This window comes from Papilio machaon, chromosome 9 (genome assembly GCF_912999745.1).
Source record: "Papilio machaon chromosome 9, ilPapMach1.1, whole genome shotgun sequence".
NCBI lineage: Eukaryota > Metazoa > Arthropoda > Insecta > Lepidoptera > Papilionidae > Papilio > Papilio machaon.
Genome location: NC_059994.1, coordinates 7620984 through 7644667, shown reverse-complemented (window position 1 = coordinate 7644667; position 23684 = coordinate 7620984). Strand labels below are relative to the sequence as shown.

General features: G+C 32.2%; 3 protein-coding genes across 7 annotated transcripts; 2 read left to right on the top strand and 1 right to left on the bottom strand.

The window, feature by feature from the left end:
- Positions 1–439: 439 nt before the first annotated feature.
- On the top strand, positions 440–8437 carry LOC106712912 (AP-1 complex subunit sigma-2). Of its 3 annotated transcripts, none has more exons than XM_014505585.2 (5): positions 440–589; positions 875–1053; positions 1342–1450; positions 1924–2061; positions 8316–8437. In XM_014505585.2, exons 1-5 carry the CDS (start codon positions 587–589, stop codon positions 8358–8360), a joined length of 474 nt encoding a protein of 157 aa, XP_014361071.1. In that variant the 5' UTR covers positions 440–586; the 3' UTR covers positions 8361–8437. The 3 variants fall into 3 exon arrangements, with proteins under 3 accessions (XP_014361071.1, XP_014361072.1, XP_014361073.1); XM_014505586.2 differs by lacking the exon at positions 8316–8437 and adding an exon at positions 4783–4939; XM_014505587.2 differs by lacking the exon at positions 8316–8437 and adding an exon at positions 3420–3599.
- A 2875-nt stretch (positions 8438–11312) lies between these two features.
- LOC106712940 (lipid storage droplets surface-binding protein 2) lies at positions 11313–18440 on the bottom strand. Of its 3 annotated transcripts, XM_045679188.1 has the most exons (7): positions 18317–18440; positions 18076–18246; positions 17580–17706; positions 15313–15545; positions 13197–13413; positions 12111–12239; positions 11313–11735 (listed from the first exon to the last, which is right to left on the bottom strand). In XM_045679188.1, exons 3-7 carry the CDS (start codon positions 17704–17706, stop codon positions 11491–11493), a joined length of 951 nt encoding a protein of 316 aa, XP_045535144.1. In that variant the 5' UTR covers positions 18076–18246; positions 18317–18440; the 3' UTR covers positions 11313–11490. The 3 variants fall into 3 exon arrangements, with proteins under 3 accessions (XP_045535144.1, XP_045535145.1, XP_045535146.1); XM_045679189.1 differs by having other exon boundaries at positions 11313–11732; positions 12108–12239; positions 18076–18440; XM_045679190.1 differs by having other exon boundaries at positions 13221–13413; positions 18076–18439.
- A 260-nt stretch (positions 18441–18700) lies between these two features.
- Positions 18701–20236, top strand: LOC106712941. Its single transcript, XM_014505622.2, has 2 exons — positions 18701–19235; positions 19487–20236. The coding sequence occupies exons 1-2, from the start codon at positions 18909–18911 to the stop codon at positions 20000–20002; spliced, it is 843 nt and encodes a 280-aa protein (XP_014361108.2). The 5' UTR covers positions 18701–18908; the 3' UTR covers positions 20003–20236.
- Positions 20237–23684: the final 3448 nt, after the last annotated feature.

The window sequence follows — 23684 nt, the reverse complement described above, 5'->3', positions numbered from 1 at the left end:
TTCAGTTATACATTGTCATTTTAAAAATAGCTTCATAATTTCTCTCATAAAAGTTTTAGTCTTTGTTGGTGAAAAACTCTAATAATCGATTTTCACAAAAATCTTTTGGTAATTTTTTATCACTCATAAAAAGATGGTAATCGCTTGGTGCTAAGTCAGGAATATGTTTGGAATCCATAAAATATCCCAATCAAGCTCCAGAAGAAGAAAAGAATTGACTTGTCAATTAAATGACTTTACTTTTCCCCAAACCCACTGTAACTTTATATTACACAGATATCTATAGAGTTTTATTTTAAAGATTTTAGTTTTCTTCTTTAACTCTCTGATTCCTTTTTGACTTTTTGTTGCCTATAGACTACAGTTAACTGCTCTATGAATATTTATTGTCTTTAGCATTTAGTGTCAATGTCAAATTTGTAGCCATTTTCGGTAATGTCAGCAATATAGCAAGAAAATTAGATTTTTTAAAGAATTGTTATAAGTTATAATTTATAAAAAAAACATGTGTTAATAGTTTACGTGAAAGGTTTTATTATTCTAAACATAATACTTTAAGTCGTCTGTACGATTGTTCAAAGACAAAATGGTGGGTAAATTTACACAGAATCGATGTTTCAATTTTTTACAAATGGACAAAGTAATACCTTTAGTTTGAATGTGACTTTGTAAAATTTATAAAAACATTTACTTAATAAATTGCCTGACTCTTTTAAAAAGGCTTACACACTATTCTTCTGAACGTCATTGTTGAATCAGTAAATGCAACTGACATAATTGTTACTCGTGCTTTAGGACCTAGAGTTTGAGACAAAATCTTACAATTTCACTTATACCAATACTAATGTTAATAATCTTGTGTACTTTATTACAGATGCAATTCATGTTACTGTTCAGCCGTCAAGGCAAGCTACGTCTGCAGAAATGGTACGTCGCTCACCCGGACAAACTAAAAAAGAAGATAACTAGAGAGCTAATCACAACAGTTCTTGCTCGTAAACCAAAAATGTGCTCATTCCTTGAATGGAAGGATGTCAAAGTTGTGTACAAGAGGTTGGTATCTTTAATAATAACAAATTATGCTAATTAGTAGCCACATTAGCCCACTGTTATAACTAATTATAAATTCTTAGGTAGTTTCAGTAAGACTATCATTGTTATCTGCTCACATATGTCCCCACCAAGACGAAGCCACCTTGTGTAGGCTAACTTAGGTTAGGGGTGGTTACTCGGCACACTAATTCATTGTCAGTTTAGAGGCTTACAGTTGTTAGGCCTCCCGAATCTACCTCTTTGCTGGTACTATGAAAATTTACATGATAAAGCAATACTATCTTTTAGGTATGCATCACTTTATTTCTGCTGTGCCATGGAGCAAGAAGATAACGAACTTCTGACTCTGGAACTTATCCACAGATATGTGGAATTACTTGACAAATATTTTGGCAGTGTGAGTATTCTGTTCAGTATTTTTGTGTTATTGTGTTAAGTGTTTTGAATGAATGAATGACTTTCTCTTACCAACAACTGTGATACCTCTTACCAACAACTGTGATACCTCTTACCAACAACTGTGATACCTCTTACCAACAACTGTGATACCTCTTACCAACAGATGATATGTTTTATACAAGTGCTGCAACATTGACAACTTACTGTACAGTATTGTTGATGCTTATTCAATTAGAAAGTATACACAAATTGCCCGAACCTATTTTTAATATAGTTAACTCTACTTGTTAACAATCCAGTTACTTACGGGGTACATAATACATGGTCAAATAAATTGTAGGCAAATTTCTGCATTCATGTAAAATATTTGATAGTGTTTTGGTATCCTTGGCACATTTCCGGAACATAACCCATGCAAATGTTGTTATACTGTTTATTCTTTCACTTTCTCCTTAAAATAATACTTTGCAGGTATGTGAACTGGATATCATCTTCAACTTTGAGAAGGCTTACTTTATCTTGGATGAGCTGGTGCTTGGCGGTGAGCTCCAGGAGACGAGCAAGAAAAATGTGTTGAAGGCGATCGCTGCACAGGATCTGCTGCAAGAGGTCAGTAGCCAAGACAATGAACTTGTGTAAACATGTGGTATATACTGTGCAATTCAAACTTTATGGTTGCTCACAATATTTTACTGCATTGAACAATTTTAGGTATCAATGAGATGGGAAAGGAATTCAAAGTAGGCACTCTTTTCCATAAACTCATCCTTAAGTGGATTTGACGGAGAAGAGGACGCATAGGAAGAGGATATATCCATTGTCTATGTGTCCCCTCCTCCGTCGATTAAAGGTAGGCAATGCATCTGCAATTGTGGATATAAATGGACAATGGTCAATATTTTCAGATGCCCGATTTCTCGTTCGCAACCTTATGCTAAAAAATGTCCCATTGCAGTGGGACAAATCTGCCAATAAAATGTAGAGATTTGCTTGTGGTATACAAGCGAATCTTGCAAGCAGCCATAAAGTTTGAATATTGTAATATGCTGAGAGAGAGAGATCTGACAATATTGTTCAGTTTGGAGCAATGCATTCATTATGCATGTATGTAATCATGTAAACTTTAGGTGCAGAGTTTTTTGAATTATGGTACGTAGGAGGTTAAAATGGCCTTAGTAAATCATGCGGGGTAATGAGAATATTGGTATTTTAAAGGTAATTTGAATAGTATAAGAATTAAAGGTTTACAATTTGTATTTAACTAGTTCTAGTAATATATCAATCTATTTTTTTTTAGAATCTGTAATCATTGTGTTGATATTGCAATGCATTTATACGGTTTTAATTCAAATGTTGTTTTTTCCAAGCCCAGTTTTAATATATTAATAAGTAATAGATCAAATTGTCTAGTCAAAATGATGTAGTTTGTCTTTTCAATGCGTAGAATGTAAAAATTATGCGGACCATTTTATAGTACAGAGGCCTCAGTAGTGCCTTTGATTATTTTAGATATATATATCATTTAAAAATAATAATTAGTGTGCACTCGCCATTAAATTAATTAATATAATGCACATATCAATTCTCTTTGTAAAATCTTCTACTAGAGCTTATTATGAATTTATTATAATAAAATTAGAAATTATTTATAATGAGTTATTTATTAAAAAAAGTAAGTAAGAGTAAAAAACCTTAAAAAAATGTTAATAAATTAATTGTTATTATAAATTAGAAAAATACAATGTTAAACACTTACTGCAACAGTCTTTAAGGGGTTACAAAGGAGTTCTCTTAGTGTTTATTTGTATAAAATCCACACTAAGGGATGTATTAGGTTACCATTTAAAGACTGAATGTGGTTATACTTTGACATTTTCGCTATTTGTACATTTTTTCCACACAATCCTTGCACCGCACCGCTAACTATCCTCTGTTTCTGTTGTGATCTGCATGCTGGGAACTGTCAGGACCTGAACGATGGATTATTGCACTAACGGACACACCAATTTATAAGCTATGGTATTAATAAACACTCTTATAGTAACTAACACTTTAGTTTATAAACTTTCATATAGTTTATTATATAATTATTTTGAGACATATAGTAGATAGAACTTATCACTAAAAAGCAAATTTTTTTTCTTTTTAATTAACCAGATCAAGTTTGCACTATACTAGTTTGATTTTGAGGTTATTCTTACATCATTTTTCACTTTTGTAGACTCAACTTGAGATAAAGTGTTCATTAATACCTATTAACTTTATTTTTTTATTAATGTTGTCAAAATTTATGAGATTTTTTATATACTTTTTATTATTTTTTTTGCGTTCAAATATGCCTTATTATGATTTATTTTGCTAAAGCTTAGGTTAGCGCTTGCTCACACTGACACTAGTTTTTGCACAGCTTCTGTACTTTTATATGCTTTTTATATAAATATTTTATACATATAAGAATACATTATATATCTATACAATGCACTTATGCCTCACACGGTTCATATATACTTATGTTGAATTATAAGATTTTTTAATATTAAAAAATTAAATTTTAAATAATTTTTACTGATATGGCAATATTGTGAATCATTTATTCTTAGGCGTAAAGATGTTGGATGTATTTATATGCTTTTTATTCATGTAGCTTTGGAACTTGGAATAATGTATTGTGGACATCGAGTTACCTGATTTTTTTTTTTTGAATTTTTTCATTTTGTCATTAACAAAAAAAAATTTTTTTTTAGTAGCTTTGTTAACGTTTCTCACTGTGATTGATTGACGGTGATTTACTTCGATAACACTTTTTAAAATTTCAATGACTACTTGATGGTTTTTTTTTCTATACTCTAAAATTAAAAGTTAAAGGTAATACGGTGTCCTACTAATGTTATTGTTGTGTGCTGTTCATGCATTGATTGTAATGGGTTGTCGAAATACATTGGTTTATAACTAAAAATTTCTGTTTTCTTGCATGTGTCCGCTCCTAACCATAGCTTGCGTGGCAAGATGAGTTCTGAAATTAAATGTTAAAGTCAGACAATTTTTTACAATTCTTTTTTTTAATATAGCTTCTAATATTATAGCTGGTCTGTTGCCATCTTGCTGCGCGGGTATTCCCCTAAAGTTCTGCGGTGTGGTCTTAAATTCTATACTGATTCTAACACACTATTAATGAAAAACAACAACACAAGTACTAACGTAATATTTTATTCGACATCGTCAAATTTTATTCAATTACAAAAGAAAAGTAAAGTTTTCTAAACCTCATATAAAATGGCGATTATCGCTGTATAGTTTGACGTATACCTTTTGTGCCGTGTGGTGTGATAGGACGAGACGGTGGACGCGGCGCTGCGCGACGTGGGTCTCCTGTAGGTCTTCGCCCTGCCACGAGGACTTCAGAACTAAGACAAGATAAAGCTAAACGAAAACTTGACAGGAATACATTAAAAATGAATGCATGGATTTGTCTGACTAATGCAATTTTTTATATTTGAACTACAGACCAACCTGAATAAGCGAGAGTCATTATCCGGTCTCTACAGACGACCTCCATAAGCGAGTAACTCGCGTTAGAGACCTTTATAAGCAAGAATCGCTTATCCAAGTTCGACTGTTTAAAATAATGTATTAAACTATAGAAATAGACAATTTATTTAAACTCTCTTACTCTTTATCTGCTCTCTTTTGTCTACGTGACTATACCTTTAATGCTCCAAAAATCATCAGGTTGTTATTATCCTAAAATTACTAGTCGAGGTACATTATAGGAGCACAGTTCAATGAACTCAAATCTATACTTGACAAATAAAAGATATCGACACAGATACTATTACGTATCTCTTAGCTATTTAGAATTCCCTAAACTCCTAGTACATAAAAAATAAATTGTGTCGGTTTACTGATGGACAAAATAAAATACATTCACAAACTCAATTCATTAAGGTTAATAATTAAGCTTTTTACAAAATTAAACCTTTGAAATGTAACGTCTGTCTGCCATTCGGTTGCTCTTGTCCTCTTTCTATTATATATAGTACGACAGCGTCACACATTCGCCCTATGTTGGAAAACACCGGGTTGCCATGCTAAAGATTTCTTTAACTTTATCGTAGACTTGAGAAGGTCTAGGTCATTTGTCTATGCTATAGTAGATTGTCTCTTTCTATAGTTCGAAGTACTAAGGTACATAACAGGGCCACAAGGTATCCATTCCATTTTGAAATCATTTACATTTGTAAATTTTACGCGAAAACTATTAAGTTTTCGATTAAATTTTTTTTTTTTCGGAAACTATAAAATGTACACGAAGTTTTCTTTTCAAGGGTAGTGTAGGTAAATTACGGTAAATATAGTTTCTTAAACTAATTTGAACCAATGATGGACCATTCATATTTTTCATTCAACAAAAAATCCTAGAGTTAATTTTATTCACTCACACGTATGTGAAAAGACAAGTTCGTTTTGTCCAATATATTTTTATAACGTAAGTATGTTAATTTTTAATTGCCAGAAAAAAAAAACTTGAGAGGTGTCAAGGGACACCCGGATGGAACGAAGTTCCTTTCAATAGAAATTAATAAATTAGTGAAGGAATCAATGTTTATTCTATGAATAAAAAACTTAAGTCTTCACAAGAGTACATTTTATTTCTATGAATTTTCGTTATATATTGTCACGTCGTTGCCATGGTGAAGTAGCGCTCATTCGTCGTTAACATACTTACTATAGCAAAAAGTGTCGTGACAACTTTTCGTAAGAATTTTTTCCGTCTAGCCCCCTTTCACAACGCGCGATAAGGAACTTCGTTCCAACAAAGATGTAGAATACATAAGCTCTTAAATATGTGGTAATTATTAATCGACTTCAAGAAGAAGAAGGTTATCAATTCGACTGTATTTTTTATGTATGTTACCGCGAAGCTCCGCTCCTGGTGCTCCGAATTTTGATAAAAATTATTTCAATCGAAAGATAGTGCTTGCTCCCATTTTTTTGATTATTTAAACTAACGATGATAAAGGTATTAAGATATTAAAATTTTACTAAAACTAAAAACTTGTACGCAATACTTTTTACAAACAAAATATAACGAGTCTCTATTAATAGTTAGGCTGTAGCGGGAGGTGAGGTGAAGTGAGTGAGCGTTGAGTAAGTTAATGTCATTGCGGCCTTTTAAGAATAGAATGTTCGAAAATTACTATTACAAAGGTTATATTTATTGCAATCGACCAACAATTAGGTTTTTTTGTAGGGGTTTTTTTCGATTTTGTTTTTCATTTTTATTTTTGATTTCATAAAATTGATTAGTTTGCGCAGCAGGTTACGATGTTTTTTCTGGTAATTACAAGATAATCGTGTATTAATGTTAACAAGTAGTTATTTTTTTAAGGAGCGATTAGTTTAAGAGCTAAGTGCTTTATCAGGGTTTATTATTTTAAATGGCAACCAACTTTACTAGTTAATTAAAAAAAACAGTAAAGTGATTTTTTTTGTGTTCTATTTTTATGTTTGATTCTTATTAATAGTTACTTCATTTAAATGATTTTTTTGATTGCCATTCAAACCAAAGCCGGCAAAGGTGCGTTTTATTTATTTTTTGTTTTTTTTTTCCAATTTTATACGAGATATCTTTATGAATAAGATAGAAAATTGAAAGTATTTTATTTTAAATGTTAGTAATTTTTGTTTCGAAGATTTTATATTTTTCTGTTTATTATGGTGTGTTATAATTTTGTTATTTTTTTTTTATTTTATTCGCGTGAAATCTAAATGTGCATAATGTAGCAGTATTTTATATAAGAAAAATTACGAATTAAAATTTAAAAACCAGCGTTTTGTGATTGGTTTCTGTCTAAGAAATTGTTTTTTTTTCTAAATTTAAGAATTTACGATGTCTTCCTAGTTGCAACCCCTGTTGGATTTAAATAATTCAGTACGTATTCTGCCGATTTAAAAAAAAAAAATAAACAAATTCAGCAAATTTAACAATCATAAATAACGATGTCCAAAAAAGACGCTGGTTTTAAAGTGTTTTTGTATGAATGTAATTAACATAATTTTAATGACAATTTTGCATTTATTGTTGCAATGTAACATTAATAAGAAATATTATATTTTATAATAACTTTCTGACTGTACATGCTAGTATATTTTTATAACAATATAATCTTTGCGACTGTACTCATACCAAGCCTAAAAAACAGGCCTCATCCCGATAAACTAAGTTGGAATTAAATCCATCTTTTTTTCTAAGCTGTGTATTCAATTTTTGGAATAAAATACATCTGTATGCATTTCTAATGAAAAGACTTTTTATTTAAGTACTAAGAAAATTAAGAAACCTATCTTTTATGTATGTATATTTTTGAGTTCATAATATTGTAGAATAACTCGACTATTTTTAGTAGTAATTGTGTTTCTTACTAACAATTAAACATTGTATTTTAAACTAAAATATTTTTGCTTCCTTAAAACTAACATTTCGGAGATCTTGTCATTACTCATTAGAAATTCAATATCTCTAAATCATAATAAATATTTAATATTTAAAATCACTTTTTTTAGCAATCCTGATTCAAAAGTATGTTGTTAAACTTTTAAACCATGAGATAAGTCAAAGTACATTTTGTTTTCGATCACCCTGTAAACCATAGAATTCGATTGCTACTGCAATCTTACATCGATTAAATTTTAATCAATTAATCAAAAATGTTTATTCAAAACACCGGAGACAAATCATAATTTATAAAAATCGAATATTGATTTAAATTATGTAAGATTAGTTTTAAATTCAGCCGAAAAGCGATAGCTCAGTGTAATGGCGGACACGAGCGGCACTGGCTCAGTGATGTTCCTTGTTGCAGGAGGAGACGCCGCAGGGATTCTTCGAGGATCACGGTCTTGGCTAATGCTGCAAGACCGCAGACAAGACTACGAGCCCAAGACCACACTTCGCATACACACTCTGTCCTACAATTTACTATATTGACAGGTAATATGACCTATAGTTTGTTTTTAACTGAATTTATATGTTTCGTAATATTAACATTATATCTCTACATTATTTATAGTAGGTACGTTTCCAATGAATAAACACCTTTATAAATATATATTACTATCCTACTCACTCTTGTTGAAAAACAGTTGTAATAATATTTTTTTACATACAATATTGTTGCAATTGTGAAAAAAACATATTATTTTGTTAACTAAAGAATGTTATTTTATATTTAAAATTAACATGTTTTATTCTAATTATATAAAATCATAACTAGTATCTTGAACGATATGATTTGGTTTTTTAAACAGTCACATAGTTGTTTAACAATAGCTAAGGGAGTCCCTTTGTGTAGAATTACTAAGGGACTACACTAACCATTAATTTAATTATCGTTAAGTGTGGATAAAACTCTTATTTTCTATTGTATTGAGGTGCTAGATGAACTTTTTTCCGACCAAACATGTTGAATATTTCGTTATGGTTTACAACAAAAAAAAAAGTATATCAAATGGTTGAACTTTATCCTAAACACTATGAAATATGTTAATAATTTATATGTTAATACAAACTATAATTGGTTTTTGAGTATAAATTGCAATGTCTTGGGAGCCGTTAGCTCTTGGTCTATGAACCAGGAGTATATCATATGTGACTATTAGATATATTTAAATCAAGTATTACACCAATTTAAATAACTATGTCCATATGATCATTATGTAGATTATATTATTATAGTATTTAGATAATCCAAGTATTTATAGTTGTAGCAAATACTAGCAACACTGTGGGTTGAATTAGGAATTTCAATTGAGAAGCGTCGGAATAAAAAGCGATAAAACAGATCGTTGTTTTTTATGGAAAAGTGTAAAAATATGGCCAAGTTTATTGTTCACAACCAATTGGCTTAATAAAAAAAAATATCAAAAAGAAGATTTATCGGTTTTTGTTTGGTCGGGACTCAATTTTATTATGATACAACCGTGAGCTTGTATTGCAGTAACACCAACAAAATATTATCACTGTAGGATACGATAGTAGTTCTTTCGGAAAAGTTTATGTGTATTACACAATAGACGTCTGCTCACGTCGGCAGCTCAGATAGTAATGAGTCATTACTAGTAATGTGTAAATCAGCTCTGAACCGGTTCAAAAGTTCAGCTCACATAAACTTGAACCGTTGAGCTGCGGTTCAACTGATATGTGAGCCGACGAGTCGCAAGCTGACTGGTTGCTTGCAGCTCGAAACGCAATTCATAACTATGTGCAGGTACATATTAAAGTGATCTGTGAGTCGGTTCACTGTTCACATGTGATCTGATCTGCAGATCTTAAATTTTAGTTGAGTTATCGATAATTACTAATAGACTAATGGCCGACTCACAGTCGTGTTTTCATTGCCACAAAACAAATATAACATGTTTTTATGGAAGTGTTTCGGCAAAATAAACGCACGGTAAATAAATAATAAACTCATTTGTTTTAACATTCCATATTTTGAAAATGGTATGAATTTTCCTAGATTTTTTTGTAAGTTTTAAGACTCACAGTGGTTCTAATATTTTATAGTTATTAACGCGTAGGTTTTAGTTTTTTTTTTTTAAGTTAAGCTTAGAGGCAGCTGTTACTTAATATTTTATTAGACTATATTTAAAATATGGATATTTTGTGAAACTTTTTCAAGTTTGTGCCAAAAGTATTATTGAGCTTACCTTTTATCTGTCAAAAAATTGAGCAATAAAAAAATGCAAAATAGCATTTTATATTAGCGAAATATTTTTGCTTAAGACTATTTCTTAAAAGCAATAATATAAATAAATCCATTTTGAAATTGTAGTAAAAATTAAAGGCGCAAAAAAAATTGCAAATAATTTCCAAAATGTTTTTTTAAAGTTATTTAATAAATCATTGTGTACTGATAAAAAGTTGTAAAGACAAGAATGTACAAAACTACTTTCTCAGATGAATATCCCATATCTAATATGTCATATCTTTAATCATATTTGTAACATAGAAATAACTTTTTCAACGGCGCGCAAATATTGATATTAGCTGTTTTTAAACTTTGAATTAAATAAACTATTGAAACTAGAATTTATTTTATTTGCAAGTACCCGATCTTTTCCATGATGAATAAGGGATTGTCCATAAATTACGTCATATGTTTTTAGATGCAGACAGAGTGTCGACGAAATGTTACAATGTGTGACAAGGGGAGAGGAGAGGTCCCAAATGTTGTGATCACACTTCCAAATATAATCTTATAACAAAAGAAAGTCGTGTTAGTTACACTATTTATAACTCAAGATCGGTCGAACTGATTTAGCTCAAAATTGATGGGCAGATAGCTTAGAACCAGGAAACGGACATAGGATACTTTTTACCCCGTTTTCTATTTTTTTTTTCCGCGCGGACGGAGTCGCGGGTAAAAGCTAGTATTTTAAATCTAATTATTGCCACACTAAATTTTAACTAAAAAATAATTACGGAACACCGTTTTTAATTTGTAAACGTAAAATTGCAAAAAATGTGACGTCACACTGGTTAGGGGTGTTACAAATGTGACCAGCTGTGACTAGGATGGGGGAGGGGTAAAAAAATCATGAAATTCGTATAACTATAATTTATGGATGGCCCCTAATTACCCCCCAAAATTGTAAACATATAATTTCATACGAATCATTACAAGTCTCCAAAGGATTTAAATAAAACAAACAAAAGTACATAAATTCAAAAATATAATTATAAAAATTGACAATACAAAATAATTCATAGATTTATAATAAAAAAAATCTTGACACACAATAACTTAATTAAACATTAATTCCAAAAGACAGACATTATTTTCTTCTAAATATAAATTCAGTACATTTTATAAATATGCGATTATATTCCCTTACAATAAAAAACACCAGAACAATGTACATACAAGATTTAGTATGTTCTATGTGGTGTACTTAATTACTAACATAATAATAAATTGCCACACACACAGTCCCTTAGTGACGACTGTGAGTGAAGCAGTTAGTATAATAAAAAAACTATTGTTCCGAATCCTCTGGTTTAGTGGATTTAGCTTCAGGGGTGGATTTAACTTTAGTGGTGGTTGTGGGCGCGGTGGGAGTGGTGGGCGCGGGTTGGGCGTGTGCAGAAGGCGCAGGATCAGCTGGGCGAGGCTTGTCATCCTCTGTTTCTCGCTCTCTCTCCTGCTGCTCGCTGGTGACTGTAGCGAGATGTACCGCAGCAAGTAATGCTGTTATATAACGACGTACATCTAATTCTACGCCTGTTGGAACAATTTTTACTATAATTATTTTTCATATTGAAAGAAAACAAGATTTCTTTTATAAATAAGAGATTGACTGAATTCGTTTATAATATTGAAGCTGGATAAATGAGATTCTAAGGTACAGAGATATTTTTCTCGCTTATAGAGGTTACTCTCATACCAGAATTTCTCGCTTATAGAGGTTTCTCGTTTATCCAGGTTCGACTGTATATGGCAAACGAATCTTTCTAAATATACAGTGTATAGTTGTGTATGAGATGAAGTTATCCTCGTGAATAGTTCAAGGTCATCTGCACACTACTCAGTGCTCTCTTTATGCCTTGTTACTGATCTGTAAGATGTTATCTTCTCTAAAAGTATTGTTTTAGTTACCATTAGCTCTGAGATGATTGACGCGTGCTGCGAGATTGGCCCAGACACGACGCGCAGCCACCGCACTCAGCCTCCCCACTGTCTGCACTGTGTGCAGTGCGGGATCTCGCTCTGCCTCCACTATCTCACCTGAAACAAACGTACAAACATTATTATTAATCCATATATATAAAAGAAAGTCGTGTTAGTTACACTATTTATAACTCAAGATCGGTCGAACTGATTTAGCTGAAAATTGGTGGGCAGGTAGCTTAGAACTAGGAAACGGACATAGCATAATTTTTACCCCGTTTTCTATTTTTTTTACTCCGCGCGGACGGAGTCGCGGGTAAAAGCTAGTATTACATATATGCCTGAAACTGTCATATTCACCTTGTTTGATGTCAGAATTACTGAATTCTTATTAGTAAAAGCAGTATTATTGTGTTCTACGAGTGTTCATATCTAAGTAGCGGTAGACATGACAAACAAGTTTAAGCGATTTGATTAAGTTTATAACTCTGGGTCTGGATAGTATAAAATAAATTACATTTTTCACTGCCGAAACAACTGAACACAAACAAAATCTTACTGATATTATAAAATGCAAAAGTTTAGATGGATGGATGGATGAATGTTTGTATAAGCATCTCCAAAGCGGCTGTTAATAGATTTCACTGAAATTTGGCATAAATATAAAACATAGTCTGGAAGAGTACTTAAACTACAAATTAAGTTTTTTTTTAATTCAATTCCGGCGGACGAAGACGCGGGCAACAGTAAGTGAAATATATATATACTCAAAGGATGATTTATAATAGTGACGAATATTAGCCTTCATATATCGACGCTGGAAAGCATAAACGCTGTTACCCTTAAAATCGCGAATATGTTTTTCACACGTTAATAATTTCAACCATTATCAAAGGATAATGATTTTATTATAGGTTAGCACAAACTACACAACATTGCTAAATACCGCATGCTTGTAGACGTATCAGCTCACGAGTTATGATTTTTTGGCTCTCCTGTAAAGTTCATACTATCGGGGTTACAGCGTTTACGCTTTCCAGCCTCGATATGTTTGTTCAGTGGACATCCACTTACGTTGTGTAAAAGGCAAAGACTGACCGATGTGGTCGGGCTGAGGTTCAACAGGCGGCAGGTACTGGTCTAGCAGCTTCATGGCGTAGCATGCGCCTGCATCGACACTGTGCAGTGCGCGCTGGCCATACGCCGTGCTCAGCAGCGCGTTAGCCTTCGCCCACGATAGCTCCTTTAGCGAGTGAACTCGCTGCTCCGCCGCCGCACGAGCAACAAACACCTACAAACCCAAAACATATCACCTGTCGTATTCAAACACTGTAAGCCTAGACGTTATTCCATACTGCAATCTACCTATACAAATCCGTTTAGCTTTTTTGGCATTATGTCCATCCATCCAAATGTTCGCATTTACAATATCGACGCCCTCACCGAATAACCCCGGAATAGGAAAAAATCAAATTTTTCAGGAGAAGCAAAAAACCGTATTTCTTTAATAACTTCATCAATAATTATTGTACAAGAATCTTTTAGATACCAAAACAAAGATAATTTTTATAGCTACATTGTATTTAATTTTCATTCATGTATTTCGGGCGTATTCTGTGCTATGAAGGAATAATTATAATGCCGGAAATAAAAAAAAATCTGTTTCAATAATGACTTTTTATCTCCGTAATTAACATTAATAAAAATATAAAAAAAAATCACAACGTGTAATAGGACCTTTAGATGCCGAATTCAACGGAAAAGCAAAATCCGGTAAAAGTGCATTACAGGATTATTCGATGGGGGCGTCGATATTAAGTAAGAAGCAAGGGCGTAACAAGTCGATAATAAGGAGGAAGGGGAGGGGGGTAGCAGTATTTTTTTGTAAAAATAGTGTCTATAAGGATTATAGGCACCTTAGTATTTCGACATCTTACTAATATTATAAATGCGAATTTTTAAATAGATGGATGTTAGAAGGTATTTGCGAAACAGTTCAACGGATCTTGATGATATTTCGCACATATGCAGAACATAGTCTGGAAGAAAACATAGTTTATTTATTACGTTTGTTGTATCGAGTCACAGGCGACAGTTAATCAAATTAACAACAGCATCTTTTAAACACTATTTCATAATGTTATCAAATTTTAAAAATAACTAATAACCGTTAGTTCCGAAGGTCTATTCATTCCGGTTCATTGTCCAAGATAAGTTATCATAAACGTTTATTTTATCTTATCCTGGCATTGAATAAAAAAACAGCGTTTATCAGTAAAATTTCTGTGTATCTAATGTTCATTTTTATTACTGAGGTTTCACTATAGAAATACATGCATAGTAACATGTTTGTTATCCCTCTCGTTCTCTCTAAAGAAAACAAAGACTGGTTACATCTTACTAATATTATAAATGCGAATGTTTGGATGGATATAAGTTTGTTTGACGGTATCTTCGGAACGGCTGAACGGATCGTGATGAAATTTGGAATGTAGAACATAGACTGGAAGAAAAGATATGATTTTTTTTTTAATTCCGCGCGAACGGAGTCGCAGGGGACAGATAGTTTTTCAATAAAATATTACAGCAATGCAATTTTACGGTTTTGATCATTGTACATCCGCCCGCGACATCGTCTGCGTGGTATTAAAATAAAACTTAGTAGTCTATGTGTTCTTCCAGACAATGTTCTACATATATGCTAAATTTAATGGAGATCCGTTGAATCGTTCTGGAGATACCTTCTAACAAACATCCACCTAAGGATCCAAACATTAGCAAATATAATAGTAAGATGTAAATATATCCAACATAGGAAGGTAAATAAAAAAAAATTGTTACATATTATTAAACGTTCGTTATCTAAAAGGAAACTTTCCGTGTTTATTTGGTAACTAATGACGCGATATAACAAAGTAACACAACCAAATATCCGGGTGCAAGTCCGGGTCATTCTAGATTCCTTTGTTTTTTTTTTTCATCTTGCATTTTTGACATATCATCTGGCCAGTAATACCCTTTCACTAAAAAGGTCGAAATGGCATTGAAAATCACTTTTATTTCACTAACCAATTTAATTAAATTCATGAAATGCATTTGCGCAGCAAAAGTGGCAACAATGGCAGACATTAAAAATCGTAAAAATAAAATACTTAGAGCCACATTTATACTCTATGACACTATATCTTACCTTATTAACATGCGGCGATAACTTCGCTATGACAGCTTGTTTTGTCGTCTCCACAATGACCTTGGGCTGTTCGTTGACAATGGGCACGCGACGACCGAGCTCATCGATGACGGCGGCCACCTTCGCATCTCCAGCGGCCAAGGGGCTGGCCACGTACGGTGCTGCAGTCGCCGCGGCTAGGGATACGCTGGCTTCTGCAGTTGATAACACCCATTCTAACAAAGAGTGGGCACCTGGGGAAGATATGATTCATATAGTACTAGGCAATCTATGGCTTATAGCCAGCAGTGGGCAAACACAGGCTGGGATGCTAGGACCGTCGCAGTGAACCGAGAAAAGCCATCCACTTTATGAAAAAATGTTATTAAATCCATTAGTCACATCTTGCTTCTGAATACGATACGCAATACGCATTTTAAATTCATATTCTCTATTCAAAGCCGGGATGATTCGCTAGTATAAAATAAACATGGCAGCAAAGAAAAAAACAAAATACAATACTTGTTAACAATGAAACAATACAGCTGTGTCATATTGCAACACATTCATAATATTTATATTGCAATGAACAATAACGCATATTTTGTGACCATTGACTGTAATATCATAAAAGAATTGCTACTAAGATTAGTTCTTAGACTTGGAAGGATAAAAAAAAACTACTTTTAGTTTATACACATCCTGAACCATCAGGGTGTTGCCCTAGTTTGGACACTAGTACCCTGACCATAGGAAAAAAAACATTAGCTATTTTTACATATTTTATTTTGATCTTGTAAATATTTAAATAACTTTAAAATTGTAGAATGTATCAAAAAGGTACTAAATACCTCATTAAATAAAAACTAAGCCCTGGTTTGGTTATGTCAATCTTACAGGCTGCCTATCCCGCTGTCTCCATGGCAAATAGTTCTGCTTTAATGTTATGTCAGCCAATAAACTTATTAAGGAGCAAGTTTTATAACATTTTATTGTGAAAATCTATTTTTTAAACATATATAGCCTTTTAATTGTTAATTGGCTACATAATATTAACATATTGGTAATACTAAAATTAGTCTCCGTATAAAAAATCTAAAATAAGCTTCACATTTCGTACACACTGTATTTCCGCAAGGCAACATTTGTTCCGGGTTATCTCTGGAACAGCTAAATTGATTTTGAAGTGAAGGTAGCTAATGCAATCATGTAAAAAGATTATTTTTTACTAATTTTTCACTTTTTAAATTCTGTACTCAAGAAGTTGCATGCGACGGCTATTATTTTATAAACACGGTAATCTCAATACAAAGTTTTTAAAACAAAAGAAATATGTGAATGAGGAAATTATTGAAAGATGTTTTAATGTCACTTGATAAACTTACCTCCATTTCATAACATGTTTTGACTAGTTTTTTTTTATGCAACTTGATATTGTAAAGTTAATAATATTTATGCTTTAATTTAAATGTTGAAGGTAGATTCTTTTTTTAATTCTGCGCGTAAAATATTTGAAGGTTGTGATTAACAGAAACAGATCGAGTTTAAAATATTACACCTTATTACGTTCACAAACTATTTCAATTCAGTATGTGTTTCAATGTGCATAGAAAATTTAATAAAAGTTTTAGTAATTGGATGCAAAATGCAAATGCATATTGTCTATTAAATTCTTAGCTGCCTATAACTTTCCATATTGTTTGTCCTTGATTTAGATCCTTATGAATAATAATTGCTATATATTTTTTTCTTTGCTACATAATAAAGCTACAAAAGAATACATACATAGACTATCTAATATATAAAATTCTAGTGTCACAGGGTTCCAACTTGAACTCCTCCGTAACGGCTTGACCGATTCTCATGAAATTTTGTGAGCATATTCAGTAGGTCTGAGAATCGGCCAACATCTATTTTTCATACCCCTATTAAGTTTTTTTTTTTACTGCGCGCGGACGGATTCGCGGGCGACAGCTAGTACAACAATAATTTCTGAAGACCAAAACTTCAGAATTAGCATTTCTGAAGTTTTAGTTTCATGTACTAGTATGTCTTTGATTAGAACAAAGACTATATTAAACATATAGTACTAATATCAGAAATAATCACCTTATCAGAACTTTCTAGAAAGATCAGTAGAATTTTCCTATGAAAATAATAAATGGTTGAATTTTTGGATATGTTGGTATAGCACAGGTTTAATGTTATAATATTCCTGTCATAATATTATAACATTTGGTGTCTAATTTATCTAGGTAAAATGTTATTTTAAGATAAAATTTACTTACCCTTAACTCTGGTATAGAATGCGCCAACTTGCCCCACAGCTGCACCCACTGTGGGCAATGCCATGGCCTTTTGCACTGATTGCAACTGGGACAGTGCAGTCGGTGATGTACCCACTTCCATTGCCATCTAAATTAAGAACCAGAACATTATAAATTGTATGAGGGTACATAGAAATAAATCAGTATATAACATAATTAGATATAAATATGAATTTAGTAAGATTAAATTAGTAAAATAAACATAATTTGTTTAAATTTGGAATATGTTCAACATTTATTACTACAGAAATATAAGAAACAAAACACTGGATAATTAAATAATTTCTAATCAAATCTATATAAAAAAGAAAACTAAACATTTTTATTGCATTATTGCAATTCTAAATCTAGCTAAGTCTACTTCCAATTGTAATCAACATGTTCATCCGGTTAAGTTAGCATTAGCAACATTTTAATGATGCAATTTACTGTGCAAGTTAATTTATTATATACTCACATTTAAACTGGCCGATTTCTCTGCTCAACTACCAAATGGAACACACTAGTAATGTGCAATATATATTTTATTGAATAAAATTAAGAAATATTCTTGTGTTGTTGAGTGCTGATATCACTGGCAAATGTCTGTCGCTAACTGAAGCCGTTGCCGACCGAACCGATAGCCGAGCTGCAAATTACGCACTCTTGTCGCTCACTCGTTTACTTGATAGCGCAACCACTGACTAAATTATACCCACTGTTTGTAGAATATTTCTTGTAAATTGGACTTTGATCTGTGAACACTACGAATTGCCCTCTTGAATCACCACGTATGGTCGAAGTATGTATTTTACGTCGACATTTTATTTTAAATATAGTGTTAAAGGTCGTGAATCACTGTTATACTAAATATGAGTAGAAATAATCATTAGCTACGGAGACAACAATACTATTTAATGAGCACTTATATTATCAACTCAAATCAGAAATCGCATTTTACGAGTAAGCAACATTAACACCTGTTAAAGCCCAAAGTTGCCCAAAGTTGACAAATATTTGGGTTTTCAAAGTTTTCATAAAGGATAGGTTGAGGGGGGGGGATACGAGACAAAACATTATTTGTTTTTTGTTTGTTCAAGCCAACATTCTTGATTGGTCGCCAACGCCAACATCCGAAGCCGAACATCGATCGTCGCGCAATTTGTGGAACGAGGTCGACATACTTGTAAACAAACATTGGACACAACACCGGTTCTGATTGGTTGCCTTGCTTAGTCTGTCCTTAGTTGGAGTTTTGTTCAGACGTGTAATTGTAAATAAAAGTAATTAATTTCAGTAAAAATAGATGAAATGGCGTGGACAAATAACAATGTATTAGAATTTTTGGATCTATATCGTAAAGAGCCAGTTCTATGGGATCCTAAAAACCCCGCACATAAAACAAGAAGTGATATTGCGGCGGCATGGAATAGAATCCAAAATTCTTTTTCGTTGAATTGTTCAGTGGTAGATCTTAAAAAGAAAAAAGAGTCTTTAATGACGTCTTTTAGAATGCATATGAATAGAAAAAAGAAAAGGCGTGGTGACTATCAACCTACATGGTTTTTATTTTCACATATGGAAAGTTTTCTTGGCGGGAATTATGAATGTGATAGTACAAACCAACTTCAACAAGAGGTATATTTCAAAACATTATTTGAATTGTTTTATTTATTACAATTTTTTACGTTTTAATTAGTTGACAATCTAAACTAAATTATAAAGTAAAGTAAACTATTTAATTACTAAACTTTTTTGTATGCAATGTATTTTGCGATTTTTGTTGTTTATTGCAGGCTAAACACTAATTTATAGTTAAAAGCTTTTACTAAATTAAGTCATTGTCTAATTTACTGCAAGAATATAGCACAAAAGTGTATTTCTTTCAGAATTTCAATAATCCTACAAATGCTCCATCGCATCAACAAATGGTAACAGAACTAAATGTTGGTGCAAGAAGTAATACAAATGAAAGTAGTAATAATGTGTCAAGATATTCAATGACACCACTTCCTCAAGCAAATGTTGATAAGAGACCTAAGAAAATCAATAATTCAAACTATGTTTTTGTTAAGAAAGATTTAAAAGAAGAAGCGCAGGATCTTAAAAAGGATACAGAGGCAAGAGATTTTGATGAATATGATTTGTATGGCCAACTATTGGCTAAGAAATTAAGAAAATTGGAGGAACATCAGCGAGATGTTGCCATGCACGAAATTGATAATATTATGTTTAGGGCTAAAATGCAAGGTAGCACGAGCCAAACACAAAATTATACGTCTTCTCCTTCACCGGTACATCGGAAGATGAAATCACCAATTTTCATAGTGACACAGCATACTCATGAATACGAAGATGAAAATATACCATATCAAGATCACATGCAGCCGCAAGCACCATCATAGTTTTCTTATGAATATTTATTACACCTTTTGAAGCTCTAAAATATTAGGTTTAGTCCTAAAAGAAAGTTTTTACACTACATAATGTATGTATAAAACCTATGTAGGTGATATAGGTTGTATAAACCGACACACCTATCTGAGCTGGTGGGCATTAGTCAAACTAAATTGTGAAAGCTCACTAGCGACTCCTTGTCAACGTCAAAAAATGTCACAAAATCCATTTATAGTGCTGTAGCTGTTATGTCTTTTTTGTTTTATGTAATTTCTATAACATACATACCAAACATCGCTATAAAAGCGCCTCTCTCACTGGTTCAGATTTGAACCATATCGATTTGAATTAAAGCCTAAAATCTGTCTCGACATGAAAAACGGGTTATTTAATTTGGCTAATGTTGTAAATCGACTATGCCCACATTTTGTCATAAAATCATATAATGCTTTTGTCAAGTAATTCAGTGAAAAGTCAGTGTTTGTTTTTCTTAAATATTAAAAATAGTGTCATGAATATTGAGTTAGGTATGTCGATTTCGATGCTAATGTTTGTAATCCATCCCTCTGTGTCTTGTGTCATAGGGTCCAATGTTTGTTAACGCGTCCAATATCCATTTTGGTTCAAATATTGGAATGTCTGTCAACAAATGTTTGACTTTAATTATTTGCTTTGGCCACCGCACAACATAGGTTGCCGGTGTGGTGTTATTGTTTAAACATTTTTCGTTAATAAAAGTTTATATCTAATTTTGTAATGTTTTTTTCTTATTAATCATTTTAAAGATTATTGACGTTTAACTCCTTGACCGTAGCTGATTGATATAATCGACGACTCCAACGTGTTCATATCATCAATATGTTTCACCAAAAACACAGCTTTCGGTATAAGTACTTCATTGTTTATTTGTTAAGATTAAGATCGTATTTCGCAAGCACAATAATGTTTCAATAGTCATGATTTGTCAAAAATCCGCGCTGCGCTCAGAGTCACGGTTCAATGGGTTACCGTATGTTTATGCTAAAACGTATTTGAAACACTGTTTAAATTTTTTATAAGGTCTTCAAAGTCTGTCCAACGGGAAGTTTATTAGATAGATGATTGATAATAAATATTGTGATCATTTTGACAAAGTCAAGTAATCCAGACAAGCTCAAATATTCATATTTTTATAGTGATTTGTTTATGACTTACACAATAGTGTATTTACCACGAGCTAAGGTTGTTTCTTGGGCGTCGCCGATGATTTAGGCTATGTCTTGGGGGGTGGCTATTTTTATATCTATTCACATTTTTCAATTCTCTTTGGGATGAGGGCGGCTGTCCCTACCGTCCCTACCTATCCCTGGCGACGTGGTTGTTATAAAATATTAGCTGGAAATAAAAAACCCAATAAGTAGCTAATGTGTTCTTCTAAACTATATTCTACATCTGTTCCAAATTTCATCAAGATCCGTTGAGCTGTTTCGGAGATACCTTTAAACAAACATCCATCCATCCATCCTTATAAACACCGTATATATTAAGTCAGATGTGCGTAATTGGTTCTATCCGCCGTACGCTGTGATCCCCTTGAATGACATGCACAATGTTTATTACATAGATACACAAATTGTAGGTACTTTGTTCTTTGGATTGCGCAATACAATACAATTACGTGTTTTCTCAGTATTAACACACTTAAGAACCTCCGTGAAGTTGGCCCCCTCACTTTAATTTTTTTAACTTTTTTTTACGCAAATCGTTTGAGAATCGTTTGAGAGGGTTTGAGAGAAAAGAAATATCGTTTGAGAGTTCCTACTTTCTCCGTAAAAACAATTTCAAATTCTAGTGTGAAGTTGGCCCCCTCACTTTACTTTTTTTTATTTTTTTCAATGCGAATCGTTAGAGAGTCGTTTGAGAGACATAAAGAGAAAAGAAATATCGTTTGAGAGTTTTTACTTTTCCTAAAATAAATATTTCAATTTCTGAATCGAAAGTAACAAATCTATTTTCCTTTTTTTCCGAATTAAATATGGCAATCATGCACTTAGACGATTCAAATTTATGGTGTAGGTAGAGAATGGTAAAAGAGTGATTGAGAGAAAACAGAAATCGTTTGAGAGTTAATACTTTTTCTGAAAAATATATTTCAATGTCGGAATCGAAAGTTACAAATCGATTTTTCTTTTATTACGAATTAAATATGGCAATCATGCACTAAGACGTTTCAAATTTATTGTGTAGGTAGAGAATGATTAGAGAGTGATTGAGAGAAAAGAGAAATCGTTTGGGAGTTAATACTTTTTCTGAAATATATATTTCAATGTCGGAATCGAAAGTAACAAATCGATTTTCCTTTTTTTCCGAAATAATTATGGCAATCATGCACTAAGACGTTTCAAATTTATTGCGTCGGTAGAGAATGGTAAGAGAGTGATTGAGAGAAAAGAGAAATCGTTTGAGAGTTAATACTTTTTCTGAAATATATATTTCAATGTCGGAATCGAAAGTTACTAATCGATTTTCCTTTTTTTCCGAAATAATTATGGCAATCATGCACTAAGACGTTTCAAATTTATTGTGTAGGTAGAGAATGATTAGAGAGTGATTGAGAGAAAAGAGAAATCGTTTGAGAGTTAATACTTCTTCTGAAATATATATTTCAATATCGGAATCGAAAGTAACAAATCGATTTTCCTTTTTTCCGAATTAAATATAGCAATCATGCACTAAGACGTTTCAAATTTATTGCGTCGGTAGAGAATGGTAAGAGAGTGATTGAGAGAAAAGAGAAATCGTTTGAGAGTTAATACTTTTTCTGAAATATATATTTCAATGTCGGAATCGAAAGTTACAAATCGATTTTTCTTTTATTACGAATTAAATATGGCAATCATGCACTAAGACGTTTCAAATTTATTGTGTAGGTAGAGAATGCTTAGAGAGTGATTGAGAGAAAAGAGAAATCGTTTGAGAGTTAATACTTTTTCTGAAATAAATATTTCAATTTTTGAGATTTGTAAGTTTTTGAAAATCGATTTGCTACTTACCATTCTGAAATTGAAATATTTATTTCAGGAAAAGTATCTACTCTCAAACGATTTCTCTTTTCTCTCAATCACTCTCTAATCATTCTCTACCTACACAATAAATTTGAAACGTCTTAGTGCATGATTGCCATAATTATTTCGGAAAAAAAGGAAAATCGATTAGTAACTTTCGATTCCGACATTGAAATATATATTTCAGAAAAAGTATTAACTCTCAAACGATTTCTCTTTTCTCTCAATCACTCTCTTACCATTCTCTACCGACGCAATAAATTTGAAACGTCTTAGTGCATGATTGCTATATTTAATTCGGAAAAAAGGAAAATCGATTTGTTACTTTCGATTCCGACATTGAAATATATATTTCAGAAAAAGTATTAACTCTCAAACGATTTCTCTTTTCTCTCAATCACTCTATTACCATTCCCTACCTACACCATAAATTTGAATCGTCCAAGTGCATGATTGCTATATTTAATTCGGAAAAAAGGAAAATCGATTTGTCACTTTCGATTCCGACATTGAAATATATATTTCAGAAAAAGTATTAACTCTCAAACGATTTCTGTTTTCTCTCAATCACTCTATTACCATTCTCTGTCTACACCATAAATTTAAATCATCTAAGTGCATGATTGCCATATTTAGTACGAAATAA